General features: G+C 42.0%; 1 protein-coding gene across 1 annotated transcript in view; it reads left to right on the forward strand.

Annotated features, from left to right (window-relative positions):
- The first annotated feature begins 3,465 nt into the window (after positions 1 to 3,465).
- Positions 3,466 to 27,924, forward strand: part of UNC5D (unc-5 netrin receptor D) — a 245,011-nt gene continuing 220,552 nt past the window's right edge. Inside the window, exons 1-3 of the mRNA XM_058289814.2 lie at positions 3,466 to 3,514; positions 4,086 to 4,304; positions 16,358 to 16,501. Of these exons, the coding sequence (XP_058145797.1) occupies positions 3,466 to 3,514; positions 4,086 to 4,304; positions 16,358 to 16,501 (412 nt within the window). The remainder of the gene's footprint in view (positions 3,515 to 4,085; positions 4,305 to 16,357; positions 16,502 to 27,924) is intronic.

Genomic DNA, 27,924 nt, shown 5'->3' on the forward strand with positions numbered 1-27,924 from the left:
ACTGAAGCATTTCCTCAGATGCAATATTGGATGCTTGTTGAACCTTCCTCCGAGAGTTTTGAAGATTAAATTTCTTAATCCATGTAGAAGGCTTACCATAACCTGTAATCACTCAGTAAATGGCAGCTCTTGTTTTTGTTTTCTGCCACATACTTCTCCACTTTTCTTAGTTTATCAAAATTCTTTTTATGGCAGCTGGCACAATTGGATTTAATTAAATAAGCTTGGAACCCTGGCTTTATTGAAGAAGGAAGATCCAGCCACAAGTAACAGAAAATCTGACTATCGGTACTTAAACAACTAGGGATTTTTAACCATATCACATTCCCTGGAAGTGGGAGGCTCCTGGTGTTAGTTGAGCCCCTTCAAGGCCTCTGGCACTTACCTTTGTTCCCCTGGGACCTTATCTTGACCTTTCCCAGGCAGGAAGAAAAGCCAGAAGGGACAGTAAATGCCACACCTCTTCCTGTTAGGAAAATAAAAGCTTTCTCAGAGAAGTTTGCTTTTCACTCCTGGACGGGTTCTGCATCCTGTGACCATTTCTGCTAGCAAAGAAGTAGACCAGACTGTAAAAAGGTGTGGAAGAAGGCAGCTGGCTGGGCAGTCTTTTCTCTGAATTATCAAGTGGTGGAACTTGTTGAGATTATAAGTATATTTAATTTGAAGCAAAAAAAAAAAAAAAAAAGAAAAAAGGATCCATGCGATCTTCCATAAAACCACTTATTAAAATAAGTCCCCTCTCCCCAACCCCAAAGAGCAGGGTCCATCGGCAATGTCTAAGTCCCTTAACAGTTCCCACTTCAGTTCTTTGTCTTTCCCCTTCCCCTCTGCCCCTCCTTCTTCCCCTCCTTGAAGATCCTCTGAGAAATTCTTGAAAAGCCAATAAATAGGTGGGGTTGAGGACCTTACCACTCCCTGACTAGCAGTGATGGTGTGGGGGGAGGGCATCCCAGTGCGTGGGGGGGGGGGGGGCGGTGCGGGGGGCATTCCTGGGGCTTGGCAGGACTGGATCAGGAATTTGAGCCAGGCTAGAGCTCGGAACCTGGGATGGGCAGGCTAGAGTGGATAGGAGTGTTAGATCAGCACCACTGCCAACACCTCATCACACAAAACCACACAAAACAAGAGGACGGTATATCATAGTCTTACCTGTGCTTGTCTCACTTGTTTCTTGGAAAGCTGTAAATGGAATACCTATATAATTATATACCTACAGTCTCCCTGATACATCAGTTATTTTCTTTATTGCCTTGTTTACATGGATTTCAGCCCTTTCTGTATGCATACATGATTTTGACACCACTGCAGAAATAGTTTAGATAAAATAGTGTTATCTTCTACCATTTGGGATTTTTTTTTTGGCACTCCCCAGAGCTAAGACTGATTTTTTTTTTAAGAGGTCCTGGGATTGGGGATTGAACCTGGGACCTCCTACGTGGGAAACCAGTGTCAACTACTGAGCCGTATGGGCTCCCTAGAGTGGTCTTTTTCATTTGTTTGCTTGTTGTTGTTTGTTGTTGTTGTTGTTTCTAAGAGGCATTGGGAACCTAACCTGGGACCTCCCGTGTGGGAGGCAGACGCTGAACCCCTTGAGCCACATCTGCTCCCCAGAGGTCCTGGCGATAGCCAGCACACTTAGCCTCAGACTTTTCCCTGCAACTCTCCTGTGCCGGATTTCAGGCCAGGATGCAACCTGTTACTTTATCTAAAGGGCGTTTATTAAAATGGCAAGAGGGTAACCTAATTGCTTTTAGATCTCTGTATTTGAGTCAGATGGGTTAAAAGGTGATTTATCTAATGATCCAGGGCCTTTATTTGTTTGTTTGGCATTTTCTTTAGGCTGGATAAATGGGTCTCACTATTTTCTCAGAGATCATTATTTATGACCCCTCCCTGCTGCCTCTGCTTCTCATAGTTCCTTCGATCAGGTCATGTATTGTTACTAATTAAACAAAAATGCATCATTCAAAATGTGACTGCTGGTGCAGGCTGCCAGCAAAGGGTTCGGTCTTTATCAGGGGATCCTTTTATGCAACAATGAATTGCTTTGGACAGAACGCAAGCCCCTGATGGGAGTATGAGCTTTTGATGTCCATATAAAATCTTTTAATACCTTTGTCATTTCTTCTAATGCATGGATTTATGAAAGCCTGTAGGGACTTGGTATTTACTGAAGATTGAAATTGGCATGAGCAGTCAGCAACAAAATGAATTAATATATGATACATTCTATGAAGTCCATTGTAAATATAATTTGAAACATTTGGAAAAACTGAAATTCTCTCTCAAAACCTCTGATATATTGCACATACTTGATTTTCTGTGTGCTTTCATTGTACTTTTATGATATAAATTGTTTTCTTTTTATAGTATTTCCTTTATGATGATTTTTTGGTACTTCTAGTTGCCTGCACTTGAGTTCGTTTTTTTTTCCATTACAAACGCGTTTTAAGACTTAACTGGTACCTTAAACTCTTTGTTATATAAGGCTTTTTTTTTTCTTTCTACTTAAGTGGATGTATTTAAAGGGAAAAAAATCTTGTTTGCAAGAATCAAGCTATTGTTATGTTTAATTCATTGCAGTAGCAAACAATTCTTGCATGTTTCTAGTGGCAGGTAGTCTTTTTCATAACTTAGTGTTTTTTAAAAATGTTTTTCCCTACATAAAATATAATTACAGGCAGTCATGTTTCTTGAAGTCCTAACACCCCCTCCCTATATATATATATATATATATTTTAACATGCCTCCTAAAGGGTCTTGAAACAGAAAATTACTCCTACTATTACGAATTATGTTCACCTTTGACAATACTTACTGATTTGGGTTTTTGGTTGAGTGTGAGTAATAAGAGGCTGTGTTTGTTCAGAATTGCTTTGGTGGGGGTCCGAGGATGCAGGCTCCCCCAGGCTTTCTCTAGAGAGCTGGGTATGATGGAATTGTTTTTCCCTTGGGCTCATGAACCCTTGTCGCCCAGCTTAGTCCTGAAGGCCACAGGGCCCTCTCCAGCCTAAGGCAGAGTTCCCCTCGGTCATCTCCACCTGACTTAGCAGTCATGCCTTCCTGCCCTTGACACTGAGGTGGTCTCCTGGGCTTCAGGTCCTTGCTAAATGTGGGGAACGGATGAGGAAGCAGAGCCTTGGCCCCTGCTCTCCCTCTTTTGGGTTGTTTCTCTCTGCTTATCAGTTCCCTATAGTTAGGGGAGAACCACATCTATTTCTTCCCTTGGAGCAGATGGAATGAAAGGTCCAAAATGACAAGCACATAGGGATTTTAGCGTTGTGCGTTAGTTCTCAATCTTGATGGTATAATGCGTGGTATAGAGGAGTGGCTGTAGCTCCAGTGGTTGAGTGCCTGCTTCCCGTGTACGAGGTCCTGGGTTCAATTCCCCCGTACCTCCTAAAAATGTAACAGTAATGCGTGATGTATGGGGTGGGAATGCAGGGGGTTACTGGGAGGATAGCCATGGCCAAAGACAAGCAGAATGAACTCACCTCCCTTTTAGGAGGGGGTAGTAAGTTGATGAGTTACTGGCAGAAATCCTATTTAAAGGAGACTACCAGGCAATCATCAAAGTTTCATAAATACAGAAAAAAGAAGCGGTGAAATTTTTGGCCCTATCTGTGACTAGAATACCCTCCACCAACCTTACCATTATGCACACCCATATATGGGAGGACAAAATCTATTTGCACCCATTTTTTTCAAAGTTTGGAGGCAGCTTGGGGACTTCACTAAACCATTTGATTTAACCACTGGCCAGAGTGAATCTTGAAATTCAGTCGCTCAACCCACAGATATTTATCTTAGTTCTTTCAGCAAAGACACTCAGAATCCCCAGTATAGTTTCAGAGGTGACCAATACATTATTTTCCATAGTTCAATAACACTGAAGAATGGGAAGCTGGAGGTACCAGATTTTGCTAGTTCAGCTTCTAGAAGATAATTCATCTACACAGATCTTAGAAGCATGCTGGAATAATATGAAGAAACAGATTCTGAGACCTGATGCGGGTCGTGCTTTGCATTCTGACTTGTGAGCTGCAGATGCAGGCTGAGTTCTGATGTCCTCTTCGATTTTGCAGGGACCAACAACGGTGACATCCTTCCGGAATCCATCCCATCGGCCCCGGGAACACTGCCTCATTTCATAGAGGAGCCAGACGATGCGTATATCATCAAGAGCAACCCCATTGCGCTGAGGTGCAAAGCCAGACCAGCCATGCAGATATTCTTCAAATGCAATGGGGAGTGGGTCCATCAAAATGAGCACGTCTCTGAGGAGAGTCTGGACGAGAGTTCAGGTAAGAGCATGGAGCAATCAGAAGCAGCCATGGTTGCTCCTCCGAGCCTCACCTTGCTATATGGCCGGGAAAGACCATGTAAGCCCCCTGCAATTGCCTCATTCGAATGCCATCATATTTACATTATCCCAGACTTAAGATGCAAACTTTAAATGACTCCCTCGGTGGTCTTTTCCCATATTCTCTGGGGCCATGGTTTTTTCCTTCTCTACGAAACAGTAACACCACATCCTGTCTAACAGTAATACATATCCTTACTGAATATAAAACCAGGCAGTCACTGTTCTCATTTTCTGGATTCTAAATATCTTCAAAGACAAATATTGAATCTTTCGCCATGCTCTTTTTTTTTTTTTAAGATTTATTTATTTATTTATTTCTCTCCCCTCCCTCCCACCCTGGTTGTCTGTTCTCTGTTTATTTGCTGCGTCTTCTTTGTCCGCTTCTGTTGTTGTCAGCGGCATGTGAATCTGTGTCTCTTTTTGTTGTGTCAGCTCTCCGTGTGTGCAGCACCATTCCTGGGCAGGCTGCGCTTTCTTTCACACTGGGCGGCTCTCCTTACGGGGCGCACTCCTTGCGCGTGGGGCTCCCCTACGCGGGGACACCCCTGCGTAGCACGGCACTCCTTGCACGCATCAGCACTGCGCATGGGCCAGCTCCACACGGGTCAAGGAGGCCCGGGGTTTGAACTGCGGACCTCCCATGTGGTAGACAGACGCCCTAACCACTGGGCCAAGTCCGCCGCCCACCATGCTCTTTTGTAAGCATTATAATCTCAGCTTCTTTAATCTTTCCTCCTGGATATTATTCTCTTGTATTTTATTCTCCACAGTTGGTGGCTTCTGAGTCCTCTTTAGGTCTCTGATTACAATTTAGTGATACTGCCCAAATTAGGTGACCACTGGATTTCTCTCTAATATGAAAGATTTGAGGGCCGTTTTTACTTCATTAGCGACAGAGGTGTTTGGATCATCAGTGGTGAGGTTGACAATAATACTGATCATACCAATCAGTTTCTTGAGCACTTACTATATACCAGGCCTCATGTAAGCATTTGATGAGCATTATCTCAGTTAGTCATTACAGCAGGCCTCTGGGGTAGGCAATGCTGTTGCTGTTTTCTTTTTTATAAATAAGAAAACTGAGGCGTGTGCTGAATCTTCTGGCTGGCAATCTTTGGGGTTCCTGGCTTTTCCATCACATGGAAAAATCTTCTCCTTTCTCCTTTGGGTTCCATTGACTTCCAGCTTCTGGATGTCCCCTGCTTCTCTCTCTATACCTGAATTTCATTCTGCTTCTAAAGATCTCCCGTAATCCAGATGAAAAGCCCACACTGCCTCAGTTAGATGTTAACTGAGGCAACGTCTTCAAGAGGATCCTGTTTATAATGGGTCCACGCCCACAGGACCAGGGGTGGGACCTGAACTTGCCTTTTGTGGGGGACCATGATTCAGTCCTCCATGGTGGGGAACCTAACACCCTATCCCATCTCCCTTTATGTTCCAGATTGGAATTGGTATGAGGGAAAAAAAAATGCCTGTTTCAGAGATGGTGTTCTCTAGAACTCAAGCATCTTAGGATCTTGAATTAGAGCATGAGAGGTGGAAGAGATCTTAGTGATCATCTAGCGTCTTTATTTTAAGATCCAAGATGCATACCTAAACTTGTTCATGGCACAGCTGTTTCTAGAATCAGGTCACTGGGTTTCCATTTCAGGTATATTTCCTCAACACTCTAAGTTGCTTTTATCTACAGATTCCTGTGCTTTCCTTCCCAATCAAAATATTGACAAGTTTTCTTGCTGTCTTAAAGATGAGTTTCTGTACATGGTTTATCATTTTCCATCAGAAATCTGTTTAGGGTTTGAATTTCTCAAGTGTTTAATCCTGCACTTATTCCATTGGAGTTTCTTTAGACCTGACCTTTTCTGCCATCTCCATAAGGGCCAATCTCTTTCCCTCTGTTGTGTCTGGCACTGTTAGAAAGAAGTTAGTAACAACAAAAGATAGAGACGGGTCTAGGATGGCAGGTGTAGTTTTCTTTTTGAAAGAAGGATCTTGCATAATGCATGGAAAAGAGGACACATCGAATGTTGGTGCCAGTAAATTTTCATATTTTGTGCTCCCAAGGATGGGACCTAGGATAGAAGATGGATGGAGTTGGTGTTGAGAGAGATTTAACACAGTAGCAGTTTCACTTACCTTGGCATGAAAGAATTGAAAGGAAGGCTTTAAAATTTGGAAGAATGCACAAAAGGAAAAACATCTACCATGCAAGAAATAGCCTACAAAACAATGGTAGGACATGAAACGTTTCTGTATCTTATGCTCAATTAGTCCACCTGGAAAACACTCAAATACCAGTGGCTCAGTGGGGCTGTATGTGCTTTCCTTGGATGACTTTGCCCTAGATTTTGCCCAGTAATGAACTCAAAATAGCAGAATCCCATTGGGTAAACTGCTCCAAATGAAAGATAGGAAGAACATTGAAAAATGATCAGCCATTTTTATACCACTGCTAGCAAATCCCGTATCTGTTCTCATTTAAAGTGCTTTTGGTAAGTATTGCAGACCAATTTAATACTGTACCCTCTTGTAATTTTTACAACATTCTATTTTTTTTTTAATTTACAAGATTCTATTTTGTTAATGCTTCCCCTTTTAATTCCCCCAGCATTACTAGGCAACTACATATCATGCAGATAGGAGTGTTGATTATGTTCTCTGCCTCCATGTAAAATTCTCATCTCTGCTTCTTTTTAAAAAAATAAAACAAGACACCCACACAAAGAGGCCAATAAAAGTCACATATTTTAAAGTAACTGGGCAGAACAAAACTCATAAAAGACAGTCTTGACGAGAATATACAAATACTGTGGTGAAAGAATTTATTTTTTAATGGTTACCTTTTTGAAAAGAATTCAATAAGCACAACCTTTTCTTCCAAGTCATTTGATTGAATCTAAAGGACAGAAATGTCTCTCTCTAAACAATTTTCTTCTGTGTAGTTAATAAAAATCATTGTCTACCACACATTGCAGTTATGCTTCCTAAGCTCTATATTAATAGTGGAATAGTGGAAACTGGAGCTTAAGATGAGTGAAAATATTATACCCAGAACCAATACATAAGTGCAATTAAAGTTGGAAACAAAATGGCCTCAGGCATTGAAAAATAGATGTATTACCTCCTTTGGGTTCTTCCACGCAAAGCTGGAAAACAAGGCTTCACTGCCTTTACAGGCTTAGTGGGTTGTGATTGGGACTGCGAAATTCCAATAGGAGGGAATGACACTGAGAGGCCAAGGAGTGTGGGACCACATCTGACCAGAGAGAACTGTCCCCGTAATTATAAATCCTGTTGGATATAAGGCTTTATTTATTGGTGGGCAACAGAGTCTCCACTTCTGAAATCCGAGAGAATTTTTATCTTGTTCTCATTTACCAGTTTTCTTTCTTCACAGAAGTAGTGGGAAATCCATAGGCTCTGAGAGTGCTTGGGAGTGACACGGACTCTTTTGTATGTCCACATTGGACACAATAAGTCTTTTCAGTAGTTAAAGGCTACAAACTGCCTTTGGTCTTTCTGGTAATTTGGCCCCGTCATCTAACAGTTCAAATAAGAGGAAAATGGATTGTGTGTTTCCATGCAATTTAGCTTGGAAAACCCAAAGCTAGAGTTCTTTCTTGCAAAAAGCACAATTTATTTGACATGAGTTACTTTGTTTGCACAGACACGGCTATAGCTCTTCGTAATGCACACGTTCAGTTCCCTGCACTAGCCAAGAGATGCTCTTTCATTTGTTCTTCCTCATTGCATCTGGAAATATGGGACCTCTCCTTCCTTGCGTTTTCTTCTGTTAACATCTGGAAGCTAAAGAATTGAGAGGTATTCCCAACCCAGCAATGATGTCCCTGAGAAAAGGGTGGAGCATTCAGTAACACAGATATTAAGAGCTTCAGTGGCACAGGCAGGCACACAGATACACACCCATAACAATGACAGACAACAACAAGCAAAACACAGCTTCGTAATCCAGGTAACGCCTGTGGGAAACTTGTGTTCTCAATAAACTGAACCACTGCTTTACTGTTCAGTAAAATCGGGTCTTCCCTTACCAATGCTCTGTGGCCCTTATCTTATTCTATCTGTGAGATTTCCAACTTTAATGAGTGAAATAGCTTGTATTCCACTATGTTATGGGAAAAGTCTTAACTCCAGTAAACTAATATTTTTCTCCTTAAGGAATTCATTTCAGGGATTTCATTGTCTGTGATTTCCTTTTTTAACAACTGCAGTCACTCTCTGGGGATAAAAGGTTAATGGATTGTGTTGAGGAGAGGGAGATGAGTAGAAATAAAAATGTATTAAATCTTAAAAGTTTACATCTAAGAATTTTGCTCTTTTGGTGATAGGGATTTGTGTCTAGTGTCTTCCAGAAAGTCATTAATATGAAGTTACCTTCAATGATTCACAAATCACCAAAGTACATTTGGGAAATATGTATTTTAGACCATATAACATAGAAATAAGCAATCTCTCAAGTGTTCCATTGATTGTGAGTTTAGAACCCAATTTTACCGAAGCATTCCTCCACCACACCTCAGAGTTCATCTTGTTCAACACTCTTGTTTCTCAAATAGGAGAAACAGATAGGACTGGCATATTTTTTAAAGTTTTTGAGGAAAATATTATGAATTCCTTCTATAACCTATGGCAGAATATGAAGAACTTATTTCTTATGGCTAACTTTTCCTATAAAAAATTGAGACCATTTGCTCTCATTCCATCCTTAGCAGAGATAGCAAATAGGAAAGCATGGTAATTTAATAATAATTACAGATATTGACCAGAGTTTATATCAAACCCCGAATTCTTGACCAATGTCTTTGGATGTTTTGGTTTTTTTTTTTTTTTTTAGCCTTTTCTGCTCATACAGTGTTCAGATGTTTGTATATTTGAACTGGGAATCATAAAAATAAATTTTAAAAATGAAGATTATCTAGTAGTTAATAACACCAGTATTGGTGTTAGATGGTGCCGAGTTTAAAATCTGGCTCTCCATTTACCAAATCTTCTGGGTAGACGTATTACTTAGCTTCCTTTCACCTCAGTTTCCCATGTGTAAAATGCCGGTAATAATTCTGTCTACCAGAAAGAACTGTTGAGAGAATTATTGAACCTAAACAGATAATATACTTAGCCCAGGACCTAGTGTATAGCAAGTACTCAATCAAGTTTAGCCTACTTAAAGTGATAAATATAAAATTGGTATGTTTATTTTTTGAATGAGGCACAGGCTGATGATAATGCGTCAAAAACCAAGGACATAATTATGGACTTTTACAATTCAAAAAAGATAAGTGAGCTAATATTAACAGGTGAATATTTGTCATTCATAGAATAACTTATTCTTTTGTCACTTGTATGGGAGTCACTGTTGCCATTGAATTTAAGTGATGCTCTTGGAGCCAGAGGTAGCACTGTGGGGGATTCAAGTTGCATGGTTCATGCCTTAACCTCCACCATGTTCCTGCTAGCAGGAGGTAAGTTCAATGACCAAAGGATTGGAAAGATGTCGATTGGCCCAGCAGGGTTGGGAGTCATGACCAGGCTTCCCACAAGACTGTGAGGATGAGATATTAGTGAGTCATTCCCAGGATGCTGTCCTCTAAATAACCCTACTTTGTCCACCTCTTGTTTCCCCTCTCACTGTTATCAGACAATAGTATCAAGCTAAGTTGCTTTCCTCTGGCAGACAACTCTTTCCTTATTAATTCTAATCTCTGGTGTAGAAGAAACTGGAGAGCTTGGGTGTGTTCTTAGCTTCTGTACTTAAGACTGAACTGGAGGTGTGTCTGAGGAATAAGTGAAGTGGTTATTATCTAGGGGAAACTAAAGAGGATTCATTAGACATAGTGTACATTCAAGGGATGGTTGATTTTTTTTTTTTTAATCAAAATACAATTTAATCTTGTTGCTAGGATGAAGTGGCAAAAGACATCTAGCCCTAATTAATCATCTGCCGGTAAAATGAAATATGGTTCTCCCTTTTAATTACCTATACTTAATTTATTATTTTGGATAGCGTGTTGGCCTGAAGATATCTAAGCTTCCCCAAGAAATGGACCCACAGTTTCTTGACAATTCTTCCTATATGTCAGAGTTCTGGAAAAAATATGTGTCAGATTCATGTGCCCTTACCAGGGCCCCAGAGCCTTGCCCTAGAACCCAAGCCAAATATTAGGTGAGGACTGAGCCTTCCCAGCTCAGGTACAATGGTACCCACCCCCAGAAAATCTTCCTGATCCAATGGAGAAATTAGAAAGCCCCTCATGGAAGATCTTGTAGCAACCTGCGCTTGTCCTGCCATGGCAGTTGTCATACTCCGTTCTTGGGGCACATTTTCCTGCTCTGGCCTGGAGTTCCTTAAGGGCAGGGAGTTGGAATATCATCTTTGCCTGGTGTAGTTGCACCACCACAGTGGTAGTTGAAGTATTCAATTAAACTATTTTTAGTAAATATGTGTCACAAACCTCATGACACCTTGATCTCTTTCCTGTGGCATGGGACCTGGGCCAAAATGGGAATAATAGCATTAGAAATCATTGTAACATTGTGTGAAATAAGCTAATGCCGGTGAGCGCACAAACAAAAGTAAAGGGCCATACAAATGTTAAAGTAATTATTCTATAATATATTATTATTCAAAACGTGGTGACACTTCTTTTATGGTTCAGGTATGCTTTTTTAGTCTCTAAATCCTGGACTAGTACGAGACGCATGATGAACAGTCCCTTGTATAAGTGCTGGAACTCACCCATTTCATGTGAACAGGCTGTTTTTTCACCTGCTCAGGATACAGTGGAGTAAAGAGGGGCGATCCCTAAGCCCAGTTTAGGAATTAGAGGGCTGAGATACCTGTGAAGAGCATACAAGAGACTGCTGCTTTTCATGGGGAGCCTGGATGTTTTTCTCTTCCAGAGAATTGAACAAGGTCCTGTGCTACTTGTAGAATTGTACTGGAGTAGTTATTTGGGGTTTTGTCTATGAAAAACTGTATAATCATTCTCTGGGGTAGTTCCTGAAACAAGCATGAAGCCTTCCAGTGTGGAAAATGAAGCTCGGAATGAGTGGAATTCTTGGCTTATATGGACCAGGGAACCAGACGGTGAAAGTGAGACGAGAAAACAATTCACCAAGACCTAGTCTGCTGGTCTCGTACTGCTTCCATGTGGTTTACGGTAAGAAGACCATCTTAGGGGAATCTCGTTATTCGGTTTAGTAAGCCACGTATCCTGCCACAGAAAACTTCCAAATGATTGAAGAGCATAAAGCTGTGAGGGGAGGTAAACATTGGAGAACTGCTTCAAATGCTTCCCTAAGCGCCCATCACCGGGTGTATTTGAAAGAAAGCTAGCAAAAAATACCCCAGGCAGGCTGCTGCTGCTGGGCTGGGTGGGAGCATGGTAATGAGCTTCAGAGAAAAGGCTTGAGGGGAGCTGTTAGTAGGCACTGGGCTGGAGTGGCATAGCACGGAGTGCTAAATACTATTCCAGAATCCTTCATTTTCCACAGAACCAGTCATGTTCTTTGGCCGATTGTAACCCTTTTATTTCAGGATGACCTAGAAATAAATTATTTTAATTTTTTTCGCCTCTCTCCATTTCTTTCCCCTTGACTTTTACATTTCTCTTCTTTGAACCGTGACGTATATACCTTCAATTAGTTTGAAAATTCTCTTAACTTTTAGTATCCCAAAAGGATTAGGTCTGCTAAGAGTAACAAGCATTTTCTATCTGATAAATAAGGGGATTACAGCAATAACTGCTGTCAGCATTTTTCTCATTTAAACAAATAAAGCTGACAAATGATGAAGTTCTGTGCTGCTCTGTTATGTTTAGTACATGCGAAGCAATTATTCATCTGCTGCCAACATTAGTCTATCCACAACTAAACCATCCCACAGCATAGAAAGCTCATTAGTATATCAGTACCATAGTTGTATTTTTATATTCTGTAAGACCCTACTCCATAACAAAGGTTGATGGTTATAATTTGCACACTAATTTAAAGGGGCTGGACTTTTCCATGCTTATTAGAATTATACAAATTATAAGGCACAATGCTGCTCTTATTTATGAGATGACATCTTCCATTTGTCTGGAATTTGGGCTTCTCTGTAACATTTCCTATGAACAGGTTAGCTGCCGTCTCTGGAGATGAGAAGTAGGTGGCTGTGCTCTCTGCGGCACAGTTGAATGCGCTTCAGTGGAGGAAATGGGGCTGGGGTTCCTTAAATAGGGCTGCTTTCCATGGCTATTTCTCATGTGTAGATAGATATATGCATGTAATATATGATATGTATGTAATATATATATAAATGTATGTGTTTTAAGTATATATGTGCATATATAAATAATCAAGAGAGGGTTATAGTGAAGATTTCAGAGAGAAGGTGCTATTTTAAATTTTTTAAAAATTTTATTCAGTAGAGTTCTTATTGTGGTGGGTAAAAGTAGAGTAGATATAAAATATTCATCACGATTTTCTAGGAATCTCCAAGGAGAGGTTGTTTGTCAAGACTGAGAACTTCAAATTTAGAAAAAAGAAGGCCTAATCCAGGAAAACAATATACTTTTGGTGATGCGCCTTTGACCTTTTCGAGAAGCCTGCCACCCTGGTGCTATCTGGAAGGAAAATATACTGTGTCTCGGGCATGCTGTGTTTTATTTGCTTTGCTTTTCCAGTCCCGTGGGGACCTTCAGCAAAGGGTTTGCAGTGGAACCACCTATTGAGCAATCCTAATTTCGAAACTGTGACTTTAACATTTTCCTCCCAGTTGTGGTTAGTCTGAATGAGAGGGGTACAAAAACCTGACAAGGATGGTGTAAGAACAACGGTTACCCTCATGGAAGGGGATCCTAGTCGACTCTTTATGCTTTTCAGAAGCACAATGTCTAGCTGTCTATCCATAATACCTAGATTAAATCAGAGCCAAGATGTGAGGTTTGAGTAGGGAAATGCCTTGCTTTATAAACATGATAATCCTGAACTCTTTTGAAATGCCTGTCTTCATTCAAAAAAAGGAAATGTTCCCCATTGTCTTAAACACATTTCTGATCTTTCAAGTGTGTCTCATACTTCTTAGGCCAGACTCTGCTCCCAAAGGGTGGGGCCTGTTCCTTGTCCGCTGCCCTCATTGGACCTCCACAGGGTCTCCTGCCAGGATGCACTGAGTTGGGGTTCTCACTCCCCCCTTTTTTAATTCAGAGTAGGTCACTACTTTAAAAAAAAAAAAAAAAAAACGATTTATTATTTATTTATTTATTCCACCCCCCCCCCCCCCCCAAACCGCTGCTTGCTATCTGCTCTCTGTGTCCATTCACTGCATGGTCTTCTGTGTCTGCTTGTCTCCCTTCTTTGCATCATCTTGCTGCGCCAGTTCTCTATGGGCACAGTCTGCCAGCTCTCTGTGGGCACGGGCCAGTTTGCCTTAACAAGTTAGACGGGCGCCCAATCATTTGAGCCATAGCCACTTCCCAGGTCATCTACTTTTGCCACAAGTCAAAGAGGATACTATAAATAGGCCCTCCTTGCCGCCACTGAGCTCCTCCTTTTTGCCTATTCAACCTTATTTTCTAATTCCCATTATGAACCTTCTACTCCAGTCCACCTTGTCTGCTTATTGTTCTAACTAACCTTTTTCCCCCTCTATTCTTCCTTTCTATAATATTTTCCCCTCTTCTCTTTTCCTACCAACTCCTCCATCTACTTAGCCGCTTCCTCCTATTCGTACTACTTTTATTTTTAAGTGCAAAGTTAAAGAAAAGAAAAGAAAAAAATCACAAAGCAGCAAAAACAAAAAACAAGCACAACAACAGACCTTGAAGATTACGTTCTTCCTATGAGATGTAGGAAATACCTGTCAGAACTCTTACACTCCTGAGAGTTTTACCCATTCCACTCACAGGCAAACGGTGAATTATCAACCACCAGCGTGATGATTTTCAATATGTAGCAACCTCCTACAAATTTAGAAAGTAAAACTCAAATTGTACACAGTGACCTATGTGGCCATAACTATCTCTCATCACACACTGTAAATAGTTTATTGATTAGTAGAAGGGACTGTTTCCCCAGCCTACCTAATCCTACCCGTCCATTCTTGTTCTTTAAGTCCTGCCACCACCCAAGGTATAACCATGTTCTACCTCTTCCCCCAACCATTCCTGGCTCCTTTAGATTATATTGAAGCTTCTAGTCCCTGCATTCCTTGTCTACTTAAAGGAAATAGCATAGCTATGCACCCAATTTTTCTTTACATGTGTCATGTGTTCAATTTCTTCAATTAATATCAACACCCAAAAATACGGGGACAGACTTGAATTGTTATGAGCCACCTGGACAGAGAGCTGACTTTGGCAAGAGACAGAAGCAATTGCAAACCCCAGGTCTTCTGTTAATTAACAGTGTGACAGTGGACAAATGGCATAGCCCATTCAAGTCATACTTCTCTCATCTGCAGAGGAGGATTACAGTAGTTCCTACTTCTTGGTGTGTTGTGGAAATATAATGAGCAAACGAGCTGGAGGCTTTCGTGATGTTCGACACCTAGTTGAAGTCAATAAGTATTGCCTCTTTCCTCCCACGCTACACTTCCCAGAGCAAGGCACAACCTCGGTGAGTGAGTGTTTGGATGGAGGCTAGCTGACTGAAACAGCTGCTAGCCTGTTTCCTGGTGATTTAACTGTGATGACTAGGAAGCAAGTGCCCCTTTCCATCCTTGGCCCTACCTGCGAAATGACTGCTCTTCCCAAAGAAATAAATGCAAATAGTCCTTAGTTGGAAGCATAGAAGAAGATACACTCCCAGTGCAAAGCACTGTGCAAATGTGCTTATTAGAAAGAGAATGCAAAGTATTAATAATAAAAATGAGCCTCCGTGGAGCCAAGGGATTACTACCAGTCACTAACCGGTGATTCAACTAGAAAAAGACCTTGAATAAAAGGGGAAAATGGTAAAGACAAATGAGTTTATATGGCTAAGAGTTTTCAAAAAAAAGAGTTGGGAGGCCACCAGAGGAGTCGCGCTTATGCTTGCCTCAACAGGGTACCAGACGCAGCCAAAGTAGATGCAACTACAGGTACTGGTTCTCCTGAGAGCTATGGAGACACACAGGTTCTCCGGTCATGGCCGATGGCTCTGGAGTTCATGGCCTTGCCAGTGGGCCCTACTCTGTAATTTGTGTTCCTGAGTGTGATGGAGTGGGACTCAGATGTGACCTTTCTGCACATGCCTGTTTTGTCACTTTTACTGAACCTGTGGTTGGCGCTGGGGTTGGTGTCTACTCAGGAGGCTTGAATCTCTGGTCATAAAGTCTTAATAGCTGTATCCCAGTTCTCAGGTGTAGCCCAAACCCCTTTTCTGTGACAGCCTCCTTTCTCATCTCTCATACCATTGCACTGGCCATGACTGGGTTCTCCTCCCAGGGCTTTCCAGACCAGTTGAGTCCAACAAACCTTTGAAGCCGACTCCTTGATCCTTCCTGGGATTCCCAGCCTGCTCTTCTCATCCCACACACGCTCTCTGGCCCTCCCTGTCCCACACCAAAACCTCAGAGGATCCTCTCCCACCAGCCATACCCAGTGGTAGGGGCATTTAGAACCAGAACTGAGTTTTGGGGAATGTCTCTGGAGCCTCTTTAGCTTTTCAAACCCCAGCCTTGTTTGCGTGACACCAATTAACTTTTGTACTATCCTTCCTCACAGTAGAGTGTACACAAACACGAAGAGAAACCACTCAGTCAAGGTACTGGGAAAACCACTATATGGTGTTGGCGCCACATTGGTCGGTTCTATTTTACACTTGTGCGTGCTCGCCTGCTCGGCTGTTGGCATTTAATTAGCACTAATATATTATTGTCAGAGTAATTAAAACCTTGCCTTGATTAAAACCGGAATGGTTTAATTAAAAAGAAAAGGTTTGTCTAACCTCGGCTGTCTCTGCGAGCACCACGGCCCCCGCTGACTCTTCTCCGTCTTCCACTCTCAGGCTTGAAGGTCCGCGAGGTGTTCATCAACGTCACCAGGCAGCAGGTAGAGGACTTCCACGGGCCGGAGGACTACTGGTGCCAGTGTGTGGCGTGGAGCCACCTGGGCACCTCCAAGAGCAGAAAGGCCTCCGTGCGCATAGCCTGTAAGTACCTTCTGGGTTCTGGGTGGCCTCCTGGCCCCAGTGGGGCACGGGCAAGAGTTAAACGGGGCTTCGAAGGAACTTCGGAGATGCGGTTTGCTCCTGTGGCATGTAAATTAGTTGACTGCAAGAAGCGGTTAAGACGGTCGGAACCTCTACCGCGTGTATCTTTTAAATTGTATTTGAAATTTTGGTAATTTTCTCTGGAGTACAATCAGCCAATCAGTCTGGCTAAGAGATGCTGCCGAGATTGTCAGAGTGCAGGTGTCTCAACAATGCCGGGAAAAACTGTTGCTGGGAGAGAGAAACCCACGCACGTGGATTCTGCTGCTTGCCGACAATGGCAGAGGTCGTGGGGGATCGATGAGAAGGACTGAGCGAGGTCTGTTTACCGTACTTCCAGCAAATCTGCAAAAATAAGACATTTAAGGCATTAAGAGGTTTTTATAGCCTACTGTTAAATCTCTTCCCTCTGAATCTTAAAACATGGAAATGGCTTTCAATACTGCATATGTTTGACCCAAGTAGAATTGAAAAAATAGATACTTGAAGGGGAAGGAGGAGGGAAGAGGGAAGGAGGGAAGGGTGCTTTTTAGGAGAGTCCAAGGTTTCTTCATAATATTCCAGCATCAGTATTTTTTTTTCAACATCTCAAAAAGATTTATAAATACAAAAAGTTCTCTTCACCTTTAAAACTTCTTTGTCCTACCCACCCCCATTATCCTATCCCCATGGAGCCTCATAAAGCCTTCTTCATGTGCCCAGGGTGTAAAAGCCCCTCTAGAAAGAAATTGGGAGATGGAGGGCAGAGATGGTTATTGTTGTTTTAATCAAATGATTCCTTTTGAAAGGTCCATAAAGAATATGAGACAAGAGGGATTTATTTGAGGACTCGAGGAATTCTTCATAGCAGATGTCTCTGGGTTAGGGATTGAGAATAGGAGTGAATCGCTCTTTGCAGACACATTTATGTTTCTTGGGAAATGAAATCTTCCTCTTAAAATATGCATTTCGCTCTCTACTGGTGATTTGGGAGGCCCTCTCCTGGATGTAGCCTGGACTGTAATGGACAGGAAGACAAGGTCACCTCGCGAGCTGTGCTCTTGATGGGAGACATTTTTATGGCTTTAAAGTCACAGGTTAGGGAAGCAGATGTGGCTCAACTGTTAGAACTTCTGCCTGACACATGGGAAGTCCATGGTTCAAACCCTGGGCCTCCTTGACCCGTGTGGAGCTGGCCCACGTGCAGTGCTGATGTGCGCAAGGAGTGCCCTGCCACGCAGGGGTGTCCCCTGCGTTGGGGAGCCCCATGCACAAGGAGTGCGCCCCGCGTGGAGAACTGCCCCGCGTGAAAAAAAGTGCAGCCTGCCCAGGAGTGGCACCGCACACACGGAAGCTGATGCATCAAGGTGACAAAAGAGACACAGATTCCCAGTGCCGCTGACAAGAAGGCAAGCGGACACAGAAGAACATGCAGTGAATGGGCACAGAGCGCAGACAATGGGGGCAGGGGGGTGGGAAGGGGAGAGAAATAAATAAAAAATAAATCTTGGGAAAAAAAAGAAAGTCACAGATTAGCCGAGATAGGGAGTCTGTTTGGATTTACTCTCCCGGGAGGAGTGCAGGTCTGTGTTCCCTGCATGGCCTTGATCAGGCCATCCTGGGCATTTGGCCCTAGACAAGTTGAAGCAGAGCTTCTGTGCTCTGGAGAAAGAAGGGTGAGGCAACAGGGACACAGGACTTCTGCGTGGCTGTCCTCAGTCTCTTTCTTCTCATTCTCACTTGCCCCCTTCTCCTCCTCCTCTTCTCCAAGGCCTGCGTGATCCCTTCTCTGAACGTCTATGCAGCGTCTTTCTGATCTGTCCACCTTCCACCACTTGCACCTCTACCCCTCCTCACTTAACGCCTGCATTTTCCCACTGCCTGCAGAATTTGGTGATGAATTCACCTCTGCTCCTGCTACTGGCCCTCAGCCATCCCAGCGCTTTGCGGTTCTGCACAGCCCCCCTAGCTCCTCCGACGTGCGCCTCCCCACCCGCAGTTTCCGGTCCCACTCATGGAGCAGGGTGTTTCCAAACCCAGACTCTGGCGTCGTCTTGGTTTCCAGTTTCAGCTCCACCACATCTTCACTTTTGCGATTGTGGGCAATTTATTTCATCTCTTTGTGTCTTAAATGCGTTCATCGATAAAATGGTTCCTATTTCATAGAGTTATTGTGAGCGTTCTCTGTATTGATGAATATAAAATATAACTGTGTCTGGCAAAGAGTGAGCACTCTTCAATCATTAACTCTTATTTGATGACATATTTGATACTCCATAGCACCGGTATTTTTCACTTGTAGGTGTGTTAATAAATACTTACTGAAACTAATTGAATTACAGTTTTAGAGCCTTGGTAATTCTCTGCAGACGGCGGATATATATATGTATGTGTATGTGTATTCTTTTAAAAAAAATCCATTCTAGGTCAGTCTTAGGTACCTAATTTCCCAAAGCATCATAGAATCAAATAATATTCAAAATTGGAGAACAGTTTTCTGGTCTGTCATTTCCCACCATTTTAGAGTCAGGAAACATGTTCATGGTAACAATCTCACAAATCTTGTAAGGGATTTTAAAAAATCATTTTGCCATGCCTGTACATGAATTGCATAAACATCTACGATAAAGATGTGGTAAATTTTAAGTAAAAAAAATGCATCAGGATATCATTAAATCTTATATTATGCAGTTCGCTTAATGTAACGGCTAATAACATTTATACATATTTTTAATTTCTTTCCATGTAGCAAGCAACAGATTCCCTAATTTACTTAAAATTATTTATGCAAGTCTAGACATGATTTGTCTTTAAACATTGCATTTGACTCGGGGACCAGTGTACATTAAAATGTAAATTGAATATTAACTATGTGTATTGGCATCAAAAGTAGGAAAAACAACTGCCTTTAGGACTCTGCTTGGAATTCTTTTGATTTGTTTGGAGAGGGGGAAAATCCACTTATAAAATAATTTTCATGTTTTCTTTATAAATTTTGGAATCAGAAGATTTCTGGCTGCTATTTGTAAGCACTTCCAGCAAATAACATGCTGCATGTGAAGACAGCCTTTATTTCCAATCACTGAAAAGCCAAACTGAATATAATTGTCACTGTGTTTCTTCTTTTTAAGATTGGTTTTTGAAGTACTGGAGACTTCTTAATGTGCTAAATCAGGACTTTGATAGACGGATGTAGCTTATGAATCTGGTGACAATTGTCTTGCGGGAATTTTGGAACTTTGTTATAATTTTTTATATTCTTCATTAAATTGTTGTGGTTCAGTATCACAGCTCCTGATGCTTTCTACATTTAACCGACAATCCCTTATGAATTTAACAGTTTTTAAAAATGCAGAGGTCATAACCTCCTTGACAACTGGGACATTCAGCTGCAGGATTTATTGACTGGATTGTCTTTCCTTGATCCCACTTAACTTATCTCTACCAAACACTTCATGATGCACACTAGGGTGGCGTCCACTTAAAGGGAAACAACTCCTATATTCATTGCTAGAGACCCACCTGGGGTAAGAGTTAAATATACAGATTCTTGGCTCCCACCCCAGACCTGCTTGGCCAGACCTGGGAGAAACAGTTTGGAACCTGTCCAGGTGACAATATGATCAGGTAACTTGGGGATACCTTGCCAAGGAACAGTGTCTTCCAAACTTGCGCAAGCACACAAAATCAAATGGTGATCCTGTTAAAACAGATATGATTCAGTTAAGACGATCTTGTTAAAACGATTCAGCAAGTCTGGTCCAGGCTGTGAGAATCTGCTCTTCTAAGGAGTGGTACTTACCCTGGGTAAGGCTGATGCTGCCAGTCTTTGAAGCACACTTTATTTTAAAGATTTATTTATTTATTTTATCCCCCCCCAATTGTCTGCTCTCTCTGTCCATTCGCTGCGTGTTCTTCTGTGTCCGCTTACATTCTTGTCAGTGGCACCGGGAATCTGTGTCTCTTTTTCTTGCACCATCTTGCTGTGTTAGCTCTCCATGTGTGCGGCCCCACTCCTAGGCAGGCTGTGCTTTTTTTGCACTGGGTGGCTCTCCTTATGAGATGCACTCCTTGCACGTGGGGCTCCCCTGTGCGGGGGACACCCCTGCGTGCACAGCACTCCTTGTGCGCATCAGCACTGTGCATGGGCCAGCTCACCACACAGGTCAGGAAGCCCTGGGTTTGAACCCTGGACCTCCCATGTGGTAGGCGGACGCTGTATCCATTGAGCCAAATCCGCTTCCCTGGAGCATACTTTAAGGACCTAGAATGTACCTTTATGAGCCACGAGTTGGGAAATGTTGATTTAATCCAGCCACTAACTTCCTCATTTAATATCTGGAAAAGTGATGTACACAAAGCTGATGGCAGAATTGGGATCAGATATTGTGTCCATTCATTCCTGCCTGAGTGCTCTTGATAAGCCATGATGTGAGTTTGAGAACCAGAAAAAAAAAACAACCCACAAGTGTTTAAATGTTTGCTTGAGAAAAGCAGTGATGCTTTCCTCTTCTGTCTATACGTAAGTGGCATCTCTCCTGATGGTCCATGATATATCCTGCCATGGTCTATATCTATCAGGACTCACTGCTGCCTTAGTAGCCAGACAAAAAATAGTATGGGCTTTGCGTTAGAAGCCAAAAACCCTGCCATCTTCAACTGCTGTTTTTTTTTCCCTTAATAATCCTACACTGCATCAGGAAGATAGTGGCTGCCCATCTAACTGTCTGGGGCTGGAAAGAGCTGAGGCCCTTTCCCTAAAGTGATTTTAAAATGATAAAAAGAAAGAAAAAGCCAATCCACATCCCCCCCACCACGTTGGCTGAGGTCCATCTCCAGGGAACGACTCCCACAGGCCCCTCTCACATGTCTTGTTCAGTTGAGCTGGAGGTAGACGGGCACGCCGTGGCATCTGTTACTTCTGCTGCTGGCTGGCTGACAAAACTGAAAATATTCAGTTATTCGGAGCTGTTTATTTTCATGAGTGAAGATTTGGCTGCTTAGCCCTTGCTTTTCCTCCTTGTTTTTCTCCTTCTTCTTTATCTGCGTACAAAGTGCCGTGCCTGTGCCATTAATCCTTAATTGGTTAAATCCACGTTGATTTTTGGACCTTTCTACAACACAGGAGTTGGGGTTAGGGAGAAAAAAGGAAACATTTGCCTATTACTGTAGCATATCAAGTTTTTCAATGGAATGGAATACAGCAGGAATCCACTGTTTTGTTTTGTTTTTTATATCTATGAAATTTGTAAATACTGAATATAATTCAAATATGCTGCTTGTTTAAGATACCCTAGAATATCTGTGCAGTCACGCCAAGAACAAGAGAAGAGCCTGGAGGAGAGTTTCACTTAAAGGGCTGTGAAACTCCTACCTCCCTTCACAGGTCCGTAAAAAAAAAGTATTATTTTCATTTGCTTCTTTGAGGGTGTTGTTTTTTTGAAAGCTTGGGAAGAGAAACAGTCAGTCAAACCCCAATTATGAATCTCTGCCTCATGGTTTTCATAAATATTTCCAGGTAAATATTGCTCAAAAACTTTCAGTGGTGTCCCCTTTGCCTGCAAAAAAAAGTTGTATGCATATATATGCTTGGCATTCAAATTCGGCCTTTACTTACATTTCCCGTCTTATCTCTTTTTACTTCCTTGTTGGTGTACTTTGCTCCAGCTGGGTGACACAGCTTAGATTCTGAGATAGGGACTTGCTTTCCCCTCTATAATTTGCCTAAAATATTCTTTCTCCTCTTCTCTCGAGCATTTTCTCAGCCCCCATTTACCACTCTTACCTCTTCCAACCCAGCTCCTATCTCCAAGGCCCATCCATCTTACGTGCTGTCTCCTTCCCAAAGCCTGCTTTAGCAAATCCCTTAATATTTCTTCACCTCAGTGTCCTCAAATACAAACAGAAGCCATTGAGAAGATTCTCTCTAACACCCTCGGCTTCAGAATTCCATAAAATCCAAATGTCCCTCTCTGAGTTCTCACAGCACTTCCTTAAAACCTCTTCCATGATACTTATCAAAGTTTACCCGGAATCACAGTTGTATGTGGACTCATTTCTCCTGATAGATTCAGCTGGCCTTACCCTCATTTTTTTTGACCGTTGAGCCTAGCACAGAGCTGGACCATCCCGTTTACACACTGTGAACGTTTGTCATAATTGAAAAGCGCCGTACCAATGCAGGACGTGCCACTGTGAAAGGCAGTTATTGGCCGTGTGTCGTGGTTGTGCTGTAGGGCCTCCATGGTGCCTGGCTTCTTAGAGCATCCATAGCTCACAAGGACTAGCAGGATCATCTTTGTCCTCCCTGGTTTGCACTCTGCTCCTAGTAGCCTGTACTGCAATGAAGAAGAGGTCGCAGGGAATTGCAGGTCAATGAATCATTATGACCTCACTGCTGGGTGATGGACAATGTGCAGCTCTGAAAGAGCCCTAGGCCACCGGCTCTACCTGCACTGCTCCCTTCCTGCCAGTGCAAAGCCTGGAATATATGTCCAGGTTATAGAAAATATTAGGACCAATTCTAAACACTTGGGTGTACATTGTAGAAAAGCTTAAAACTCTCCTTCTCCTGATGTGGAGAATATTGGTGCGGCCAAAGCCAAGGGACAGTGCTATACCACTTTGCCAAAGCTCAAGACTTTCCTTAGACTGAAATTAATTTGTAGAGTATGACTGAAGGGTGCGTGTCTGTGCTTCCTGGTAGAGTTGTGATCTGTGTGTGGTCTGACCCCCACTAGCCAATCTGTGCACCCTGGAACGTGATTGCATCTACCTGAAGAAAGGGACTACTTTCTCTTGGCTCACAGGTGCTGTCTTCTAGCTAAGCCTTGCCCTCAAACGTGTCTGCTTTGCACAAAGGTGCTACATAGGCTCTCTGGCTTTTTTTTTTAAGATTTATTTTATTTTTTTTAATTCCCACTCTCCTTGTTCCTTGCACTTGCTGTCTGCTCTCAGTGTCTATTCACTGGGTCTGCTCGGCTTCTCTTTAGGAGGCACCGGGAACCAAATCTGGGACCTCTCATGTGGGAGAGAGCTGCTCGATCACTTGAGCCACCTCTATTCCCTGCTTTGTCATGTTTCTTATTGCGTTTCCTCTTTGTGTTGCCTTGTTGCATCATCTCGTCGCATCAGCTCACCATTCCGACTAGCTGTCTTGCTCATATTCTCCGGGAGGCGTGGGGAACCGAACCCAAGCCTCCCGTGTAGTAGGTGGGAGCTCAATCTCTTGAGCCACATCCGCTTCCCCACACAGGCTCTTAACAGTAGGACTGGGCATATACTTTGTGGGACCCATGGCAAAATGAAAACATAGCGCCCTTGTTAAAAATGACCAAGGGGAGTGGATGTGGCTCAGGTGGTTGAGCACCCACCTCCCACATGGGACGTCCTGGGTTTGGTTCTTGGTGCCTCCTGAAAAGACAAAAGAAACAACAAGCAAAACAAATGAAAAAAACCATCTCAGGGGAGCCAGTGTGGCTCAGTGGTTGAGCACCAGCTTCCCACATACAAGATCCCGAGTTCAGTCCCTGGTACCTGGTACCTAAAACAATTTTTAAAATTAATTTTAAAAAAGAGTTTCCAAGACACCAGCAGCAGGGCATTAAACTAAGCACGGGGCCCTTGGCAACCACCTGGGACATAGGCCCATGTCCACAAAGCCAGGTCTCAGTGACAATAATGGTGATGATTCAAGAAATCCCTTAATAAATGTCCTCGTTGTATAGAAGGGGAATTATGGGCCTAGAAAAGCTGGGGACATATGTAAAATGTCTCCACGTAGAATTGGGGACAGGATTATTATGTTTTGCTCCAAAGTCAGAAGTAGCATCAGAGGATGGAAATTTTAAGGCGACAGATTTGGGGTCTGCCAGTGATGGAAGATTCTTCTTATGGTCTTAGCTCCATGTAAACTACACAGACAAGCAAGAGATATATGTCTGGCAGGGATGCTGTCAAAGGAACTGTAACATTAGGTGAGATTTGGACTAATATGTCTCAATTTTTTTTTTTATACAAAATTTCAAACTTTAAAAAAAAGTGGCAATGATAGTAGAAATAATTTCCTTTACTGAGAATCTTCTAAGGTTAACATTTTCCTATGTTTACTTTAGCATTATCTCTCTCCAGTCTGGGTCAATCTGTATATGTATTTATATAGAGGCAACCATACTATTTTCTGAATGAGCTGAGATTAAGTTGCAGTCATTATACCCTCTTTCCCTTAATACTTGGAGTGTATTTTTTTTTAAACAAGGACATTCTTTGACATAAGCACAGGAATTTACGTTGATACAACACTATTATCTAATCCACATTTCTCTTTAGTCTTCTTTCATTGGATAGTTCCTCAGACTTCCTTTTTCTTTCATGACATTGAGGTTTGAAGAATAAAAGTCAGTTATTTATATAATGTCCCTCAGTTTGAACATGCCAAAAGGACATAGCAGCCACCGAGAAGGGGCTCCCACTGGCCAAATCTGGAACAGGTGGACATCAAAATAAATGACAGTAAGGGATTACAACTCATTAAGTAAGAATCCATGCATCCCCACTGATATTTTAAAAAAAAGAATGAATGGGGGAAAAGGGATACTTCTTCCTTTTAGTAGAATAAACTTATAAATGTGGAAGCAAGGATGGAAATGGAAAATCACCATTTGGCAATCATAATATTAATATTGATTCAGACAAGTATCGACATGGGGGCTAAAACAGGTTATTTATAAAGCCTCAAGTATCTTTCTGCAACATACTTATTAATTAGAAAGGGCAACTATTAACTTTATGATGCTTATTATTAATTAGAAAGGGGCAACCAATAACTACAACACAAAGACATAGCAGATACCACCTTGCTCAAGCACCCTGAGTTACCATCTCCAGTAATGGGGCAAATCAACAGCCTGTGTCTCCTGATTGGATGGAATGAGAAGACTACATCTCTTCAATGATAAGCTTTCCTGAAAATACAGTCTCTAAATTTACTCATGGTAAAGCACTGGGCAAAACTAAATTGAGGAACATTTTATACAATAGATTATAGTTAACGCTACATATTTCTTAAAATACTCTGTGTGTTGAACACTGTTATAGTATTCTAGGGGTGGGAGAATCCACAAGATAGTTTAAGTACATCTTTCTGACACATCACTTATATTTCACTTGAGGTCAGTAAAAATAAGCATGACTACAGTATGGCGTAGAATACAGAATGTGCGTGAATTTGAAAGATGCTGCTTGAGAATTCAAAGGCACTTCCTGCATGGGACAGCTGTTCTGGGCTCCCCCAGAAGCCTTGTGGATATGAATTTATTCTCCACGGCCAGCAGGGGCGCTTAAATAGAAAAGTGTGAGGAAGAGAATCATAAGGGCCTGTGATTCTGTGAACTGAATAGAATGATCTATATGGGATTGACATAAACTCTCTTTTTCTCACCACCTTCACTGTTGAGAACGCCAGCCTTCAGTAAGAAAACCACTAAGGGAGAAGCACATCACTTTCTGACATATCCTACTCTGGATGGTAAAAAAGAAAATTCTCCCCAACAGTATGCTTTCTTACTGTTTATTACCCAACATTATTTTTCCAGGAAGACTTTACAGAAATATGGCTGCTACTTTTAGGAAATTGTAGCTTGATTCAGTCTACCATTCTTGTGTTGAAATTCACCTTGAAGTTCCTGGGAAGAAATGGCCATTTCTAAAAAAATCTCAGTGGAAGTTTATCAGACAAAAGGATATAGATGCTATTTCAATTCATCTCATTTTCCCCCCCAAAAAAATCATCCCTTATGACAGATAATACAAAGAGCTGATAAACAGAAAAGAAAAAAAGGTTATCTTTGTTCATCTTTGAGGAACCTTTGATTTTGGTGATGTTCTTAGATTACTCTACCAGAGTAAAGAAGAGGGGGTGCATACTAAAGATTTGCTAAATGGCAAAGAAACGCTAACAAGGTGTGGCAGGCAGTCATATGTGAAGGATTATCTTGCATGATTTAGACAGCACAATAATAAATAAAATACCATTCCTTTCATAGAAGAGTATACAGTATGATGGAGATATACTCATAAACAAGTGTTTAAATGGAGTGTGGTTAGTGGTAAGCACAATATATTTGGGGGGCCCAAGAGGGGAGATCTGCTGCAACTCAGGATCTCAGATATATCTTCCGAGTTGATATCTGAGCCAATTCCTGAGAAAGAAGGAGGGTTAACCATTTCAAGAACACACATTCCATGTGAAGAAAAGATCTTGTGTAAAGGCACAGAAGGAGCAAGCAGCATGGCCTCTTGGAAAAACAAGCAAGACAGTACTGCTAATGGATACTTTGCCAAGTGGCAGGAGATGCAGCTACCATGGAGTAGGATACAGGTAAGATTATGAAAGGTGTTTGAATTCTCTGCTAAGAGTTTGGATTCATCCACGATGCCTTGGGGGATATGAACGCATACCATACAGGGCTACTGATGGATCTGAAGCAGGACAGTGATGTCATATTTTGAGAAACACTCATCCACCACAGCCAGAGAGATTTAAGGGGCACAGGACTCAAGGCAAGGAGGCTTTGCACCAATCCATGCGATTACCTGAACTTTGATAGTGTGGGTTAAAGAGGAAAGGGCAAATTTGAGGTCCTAAGGAGATAAAATTAACAAGAATTTGTGGCTGCTTATATGTGGGAGCTAAGAGGAAGTAAAGGATTAAGTTTAGGGATTCCTCCAGGTTTGGGGCTTGGTATTTTTCTGGCTCAAGTGACTGAATTGGTGACTATTCCATTATGTGAGATTAAGAGTTGTGTAGTGAAACTTGGTTTGAAAGTCAGACATTGAGTTGAGTTTTTGGTCACATTGCATGGAATATTCAATGGACAGTTTTCAGCATGAACCTGTTTATAAGTCTGAAGCCCAGGGGTGTAAGATCATGGTCAAACATACAGAAATGACAGTCATTGGCAAGTTGATGGCAGTTTGGATGGTGGATATCAATCAGGAAGAGGGAGCATGGTTTTTATTAGAAATACCTAAGGTGCTTTGGCATGCTGCACATTAGCCACACCACTAATCATCTTCGAAGTCTCTGGTGAGTAAAGAATGAGCAGCAGGCCATGAGTGCAACCCTGTGAATGGGTAAGGAGTGGACAAAGGACAATTTGCCCAAGAAGGAGCCCAAAAAGAAAAAGTTGAAGAGGTACTGGGAGGTCCATGAAGAAGTAAAGATTTTTATGAAGGAATAAACTCAACAGTGTCAGTGCGGTCAAAAGATTAAGATAAGAAGTGAGACCTGTCAATTTGACTTGACCACATGGCCTTCAGTGACTGGGCAAAATGGTGGAACGAGAGAGGGTGATATGAAATTATGGTGGATCTAGGAATGGAAT

This window comes from Dasypus novemcinctus, chromosome 29 (genome assembly GCF_030445035.2).
Source record: "Dasypus novemcinctus isolate mDasNov1 chromosome 29, mDasNov1.1.hap2, whole genome shotgun sequence".
Lineage (NCBI taxonomy): Eukaryota > Metazoa > Chordata > Mammalia > Cingulata > Dasypodidae > Dasypus > Dasypus novemcinctus.